Raw genomic sequence first — 6,250 nt, 5'->3', positions numbered from 1 at the left:
CGAGCACGCCTTCTGCACCATGAGCCCTGCCCCATCTGCGACCTCAGTCCTCACCCCGGCAGGTGCACCTGCAACGGCCTGGATCCGTGTTCCTCACCTCTGTCCGCCCCGGGAGCAGCCGCACCTCAGCACGCGACCCACGGAGGCAGGGGCGGGGGGCGGCGGGGGCGTGGGGCCGCAGCCCTCCCCAATCTACCTCCAGCCTTCGAAGAAGTGCGAAACAGAAATGACCTAGGGCACGCAAAGCTCATACGTTTATTAGCGGCTCTGCGGCAGCGCCAGCGACAAACCCATAAGAGCTTCATTTTTATACAAATAGTTTTATTACAAATTTGAATTCTTAAGAAATACATATTTAAAGGAATTACAAGAAATGCCTTAGTAGTCTTAAGAACGTTTTTGGAGACCTGGAGTGAAATGTCGCTCGGGCACGACAGTCCGGATCCGCCCTCGCGTGCTCCACGCTGCCCCTGCCACGGACGTCCGTGGCACGGCCCACGAGGCGCCACGGAAGGGCCTGCGTGGGCTCCCGTGCGAGAATACTGACGTTCGGGCTCACAGAGCTGTTTCTCGAGCCGGGATGCAGGATGAGGAATGCTAACGAGAGGAAGGCCTTACGGTCGCTGCCGGGAATCAAGTTGATCGGTTTGTGATTGGCGTTTAAACCCTGCAGAAGAGACAGCGGGCTCCGGGGACGCGTGCCACCCGGCAGACGCCACGCAGGGAACCTGGCTCTGGCTTTGGCGGTACATGGTTTTTGGTTTCAGAGTGAACGGTGCAAGCGGACGCTCCACACTGGACATCCTCGTGTGTGAGAACCTATCAAGGGCCGCGCAGTCTGTCAGAGGAAGAAGCTTCCGGGAGTTCTATCTCAACAGTGGGAGGTACTCTATGACCTGGTCTGCCTACCTGCTGGCAACTATATAAATTACTAAAATATATATATATATATTTAATTTCTGGCTACTTTTGGACCATCTTTATTCCACAGGAAACTTGTGATTTCTGCAAAAGCAGCTGCAAAGCACCACACACGGAGCGGAACGACGTCACTTTCTACGGGTTGGGGTATGGCTGCTGTGTCCGCATCCCGTCCGCAGGTTCCAAGACGCTGTCTGGACGTCGGACCCAGGGACCTGAATCTGGAAAGAGCTGGACAGTGGTGTCCACAGACATCGATATCCGGGCTGGAGAATTAATCTACTAGGATACAAGGCTGAAAACGGGCGGTCAGACACCATGGAAGGCAACGCACCTCCTAGCACCCTTGTGTTTGCTGACGGAGCTCTCCACGCATCAGTGCACTGGGCTGTGGGACACACTGACATTTTATTGCATCCAGAGTGCCATTTGTACGCCACTATCGAAAGCTTATCGTTGTCTGTTTCTCCTTCAGCAAGTAGAGGCCAACGAAGCGGGGTGTGTTAGTTACGCGAATTCCTATAAGGCACTTTATAGTTTTCATACTGGACAGTGAGGTACACAGGATATATTTCTAGGGTTCGTTGCTGTTAAAAAAAAAAAAAGAGGAGGAGGAGGAGTAGCACCATGTTGTGACGTCAGCTGAGAGCGGGCTCCCTCATGTTCTTCTCATACAGACTTGGCACCGGCTGACATGCGTGTGCAGCTCCCCTGCCTTCAAGGTGGACGGCGTGGGCTTCCTGAAACACAGCACAGGGACAGCCATCAGCGTCTCCCCTCCGCCCATCACCCCGGCCGGCCCCTGGATCTCGAAGGCGCTGGCCCCTGTAAGCAGGTCCAACCCACCAACAACCAGCACCTGTCTCCACCTCCCTGAGCAGGCACCTGCTGGGGGCCTGGCACCTGCGGCTCTGTCAGGCACGAGCGCTGGTCCCTGGGATCCCAGTCGAGGGTCCGTGAGCCTGAGACCTCCGTCCCACGTGCACCCAGCTCACTAGGGCCCAGCAGGGGTCACCGACATCGGGCTGGCTCCACAGTGTGACCTGGTGCTGCTGGGACAGCGGCTCCTGCTCCCAGGATGGCTGCTTCTGGCCTCAACTAGATTATCAACTCCTCTAGAGCAGGAAGATGTGTTCTCTGTAGCACTCAGCACCCTGAGTAGATGCTCACTAAGTCTCTGTGGAAAACCCATCTGGAGTGATGAGCTAGACCTCAAAATACTTCCATCGCCTTTGATGGGTCTGTAGGCAGATGGGTACCAGTCAGCGACCACAGGGCTTCCAGCGCTGAGAAAGTCGGCCTCACCTTGACCGTGGGAAAATGTAATCCAAACCAAAACTGGTGTGAATCAAGTTAGATTCAGATTCAAATAGCCATATTTAAGAGTATCTGGGGCCAGTGCTCCAGCCTAGAAAGTGAAGCCTCTGCCCATAGCACCGGCATCCCATATGGGCACCGGTTCAGGTCCTGGCTGCTCCACTTCTGATCCAGCTCCCTGCTGATGCACCTGGGAAAGCAGTGGAAGGCGGCCCAAGTCCTTGGGCCCCGGCACCCACGTGGGAGACCCGGAAGAAGCTCCTGGCTCCTGCCTTCAACCCTGGCCATTGAGGCCATTTAGGGAGTGAACCAGAGGATGGAAGACCTCGCTCTCTGTCTCTGTAGCTCTGCCTTTCAAACAGATAAATCTTAGTAAGAGTACTTTACTTTGTCCTAAAATCAAGGGTGTTTCAGCAATGTTCAGTCCAAATTCTTGTGCCCCAAATTAATTATTTAAATGAACAGGACCGTTACCTAATGCTGGAGAAGGCGGCGGCTCAGAAAAGCCGCGTGACTGTGCACCGACGCTGCTCGGGGGAGGGGCAGCAGCTGGCACCTGAGCCCTGCGGCAGGGACTCTGTTCCACCTGCAGCGGTCAAGTTCAAGCCGCAGCACTGATCAAGCTCCCTGCTGCCTAAAATGCCTTCCGCAAGCTACCGGTCCTGCACCTGGCACTTCCCTGCCTCTTCAAGAACCACGAAGAATACACCCTTACGCCTTCTGCCACCCACGCGGGGAAGGGGCAGGGTCACAGAGTTCCCAGAATTCTCTCCTCTTCCTGGGAGAGACACACGGATTCGGGGACTGAACGGTGAGCGGCCCAGCCTCCTGCACGGCTCCCACGGGTGCTGATACAGGGTCGGGGGAGCTCGTCCTGGGCCCCGGCCATGCGGGACAGAGGCCAGGCAGGCTCCACACTAAGGTCAACAAGGTTGGTGGCCACGGGGACGCTGCAGGGGGTGACATTTTGGTGGTGGCGGAGGAAGGGCGGGCAGCTCCTGTCGGTTTGAGCTGCGTCTGTGCTACGATCAGCTGCCGTCTACACAGGCTTCCTTGGAGTCACTCAGAACTGCCCGTGTGTGCGCTGCGAGAGCGCAGGCCGCCCCCCCGCCGGCTAACCAGACAGCATTTGTCCACGCCCTGTGGGCAGCCTGCGGCTTTCACTCCGTTCTAGCCCACGCCCCTGAGGACGGAAAGGACCTTGTAACCATGGAGACGCCTTCGTCAAGGGGAGACCTCAGCCTGTCACCCCCGAGCGTCTGGGCCACCTGCTCACGTGGGCAGAACCAGACGTCCACTCGGGCCCGAGAAGAGGCCGCCGGGGCTGCTCTGTGAGGAGTGCGGCAGGGGCTCCACCCTGGACGGTGGTTAGCGGGAGCCATGGCGGACCAGGCCCCGGGGGAGGGGCCCCACTCACTTGAACATCTCGCTTCTCTCTATGGTGGCGAGCCAGAAGCTGTACGCGTTGGCGTAGTAGTTGCAGGTCCCACGGCCGTGGCACTCGATGAACGGTGCGCTTCTAAACTCTTCCAGACAGGAGCCGGGGGAAGCCAGGGCTTGGCCGGAACCTTCAGCCCCGGCGCTGGTGTGCTGCAAGACAGAGGAACGCGCCGAGTCAGGGACCCCCGCCCTGCTCCCGGTGCAGTCGGCAGCCTGTGTGTCACCGTGGGGCACGCTCGGCCCACACAGCCGTCCCCGGTGAGCCGGACACGCAGTGATGGGCTCTAGCCGGCAGCTCCTCCCCCGAAAGAGGCACCAGTCGTGTCTTGGAGTATGAAAAGACACTGCCCTTATGATGTTGTTTGGAGACACTGAAACCTGTTCTAACGTGCGGCACGAAACAGCAGCCAATGTGCAAACGATGGTGGAGCCGACAGACTTTCTCAACAAACTCCTGCACCTGCTATGTTAGATGCAGGACGTGGTAAAGAATGGATGCTCACTTTTTTATCTAGAGAGAGAAAACTTGATACTAGGAGTGTTCTAACTATTCATTAAATCTAGGGGGTTCCAGTAGGGACCTCACAGCACTCAGAGCCCAAGGCCCTAAATTCACCCACACACCGAGGGCAGCAAAAGGCAGCCCGTGACTACGGTGGGCTGTGAGGAAGGCGAGCCGCAGTCAGAGCCAGCCGGGGCAGTGAGGACACGGCTACCGCCAGCAGCCTCTCTGCAATGCGCCCGCATGCAAGTCTCTGGGGACAGTGGCACAGGAACAGCGTTCCCCGGGGCCTCCACGCCGCAGCCTCCCCCTGGAGCTGGCTGCCATGACTCTCAGGATGGCTGTGTTTTCCTCTGCTCTTGGCTTTGAGAAATCACAGGCGGTCCCTGGTACAGACCCGTGACGCCAGGCCGTGGGGCTCTGCCCCTGGGGAGCGGGGCCTGTGACCCCGGGCCGTGGGGCTCTGCCCCTGGGGAGCGGCCCTGTGACCCCGGGCCGTGGGGCTCTGCCCCTGGGGAGCGGGTCTGTGACCCCGGGCCAGGGGGCTCTGCCCCTGGCGAGTGGGCTTTCCCTGCCCACGTGACTGTGAGTTGAGAGTGTCAGTTTGCTTCTGAATGAAAACCGCCTGGGCTCCCTGTGCCGTCTTGCCGTGGCCCGGCGCTACGGCACTGCACGGTCGCTGAGCCAGATTGGCGTGTGCACAGGTGCTGCAGTGCCGCCAGCCCAGCTCCTCACGTGAGCAAACCTGAATGCACACACGGTCACTTTCACAGGTGCCTGCCTGGCGGCGACTTCCACGGCTGGGACAGCCCACAGCAGAAGGAAACACAGAGGAGGCCCATTCCCCGCCCATCAGCTGCCGGGCCCCGTGTTCGTTCGTGAATCAAATGCTCACCACACAGAATCATGGGATCATTCACTGGGCGTCGGCAGACTCCGGGGTGACCCTGACCTTACAACGTGCTCGGGATTTGCGATGTGTAGTCGCTAGTTTCACTGAGACCACGGATGAACAGTGCCACTGTGGGCACCTCAAACAAGCTCCACGTTCGCTTTAATTGGCTTTCCAGGGCACGGGAGCCTGTGGGGGGCCTAGCGTTCAGGCCACGGGGTGGCAGAGAGCAGCCCTGGGCCCAGGTAAAGGGTTACGGGCACCACAAGGGTCAGGAAAGGTGGGGGGTGGCGGCGTCCGGCAGAGGGGGTGGTGGGGTCTCTCCCAGGGGAACAGGGTCCCCCTGCACTTACCATCACGAAGGAGTAGCCGATCCACAGCGAGGACCACCCGTTGGGGCAGGGCGGGATCTGAATGGTCTGACTGTGCACCGCCATCACCATGGCTGGGGCCTCACACACGGCGCACCTGCAAGGCAGGGGGAAGGCTCAGCGCAGCCCGGCTCCGACTCCCCCACAGCAGCCATCCTCGGCCGCACCCCACGGTGCAGGTCTTCCTGTGGCTGTCAGAGCCACCTCCCTGTTCAAGTCCTCGACTGGCGGACAGAGCCCACGCCCGGGAGCCAACCACCCGCTCTGCAGGAGGCAGAACCAGGGTCCTCTGCATGGCCCCCGGGGGCTGGGGTTCCTGGCGGCCCCCACGGTCTCCTTTTGGCCTTGCAATGTTTCCCAGCTTCCCAACAGAGGGCAGGAACATCAGTGAACACACTGGCGCTGACCCAGACGAGAGCTACCGTGTCCAGACACAGCAGCTGGGTTCACACGCTGACCGTTCCTTCTCAGTGACCCAGACCGATGCTGCGTGACTGCACGCCCTCAAGGCTCACCGTCCACGTGAGCCTCCGTCGGGAAACCTGCTGCTCTGGTCTCCTGGGGCTTGCCCAGTCAAGGCCCAGGCGGGTCAGCACCCTGCAGCCGACAGGGCTGCCACAGAAGCCGGCCAGGGCAGGACACCACCCACGGCTTGCTCAAGCTCAGGGCTGGGGCTGCCAACGCCTCGCAGGCTGGCAGGTCCGCTCCATTCTGGGCCTCTGGATGGTGGGGTAACGGGCAGTGTGCTACTAACCAGAGCACAACGACCTTCAGTCGGGATGAACAGGGAGTGAAGCATGCAGACGG

General features: G+C 59.7%; 1 protein-coding gene across 1 annotated transcript in view; it reads right to left on the bottom strand.

Annotated features, from left to right (window-relative positions):
* Positions 1 to 304: 304 nt before the first annotated feature.
* COL4A1 (collagen type IV alpha 1 chain) overlaps positions 305 to 6,250 on the bottom strand; it is a 130,317-nt gene continuing 124,371 nt past the window's right edge. The window contains exons 50-52 of the mRNA XM_051849972.3: positions 5,426 to 5,540; positions 3,656 to 3,828; positions 305 to 1,661 (exon numbers count right to left, since the gene is read on the bottom strand). Of these exons, the coding sequence (XP_051705932.1) occupies positions 1,580 to 1,661; positions 3,656 to 3,828; positions 5,426 to 5,540 (370 nt within the window). The 3' untranslated portion in view covers positions 305 to 1,579. The remainder of the gene's footprint in view (positions 1,662 to 3,655; positions 3,829 to 5,425; positions 5,541 to 6,250) is intronic.

This window comes from Oryctolagus cuniculus, chromosome 9 (assembly GCF_051225735.1).
Source record: "Oryctolagus cuniculus isolate XC-2025 breed Fujian yellow rabbit chromosome 9, ASM5122573v1, whole genome shotgun sequence".
In the NCBI taxonomy this organism is placed as follows: Eukaryota; Metazoa; Chordata; class Mammalia; order Lagomorpha; family Leporidae; genus Oryctolagus; species Oryctolagus cuniculus.
Note: the sequence above shows the minus strand (reverse complement) of the source record. Positions and strands in the feature narration are given on the sequence as shown.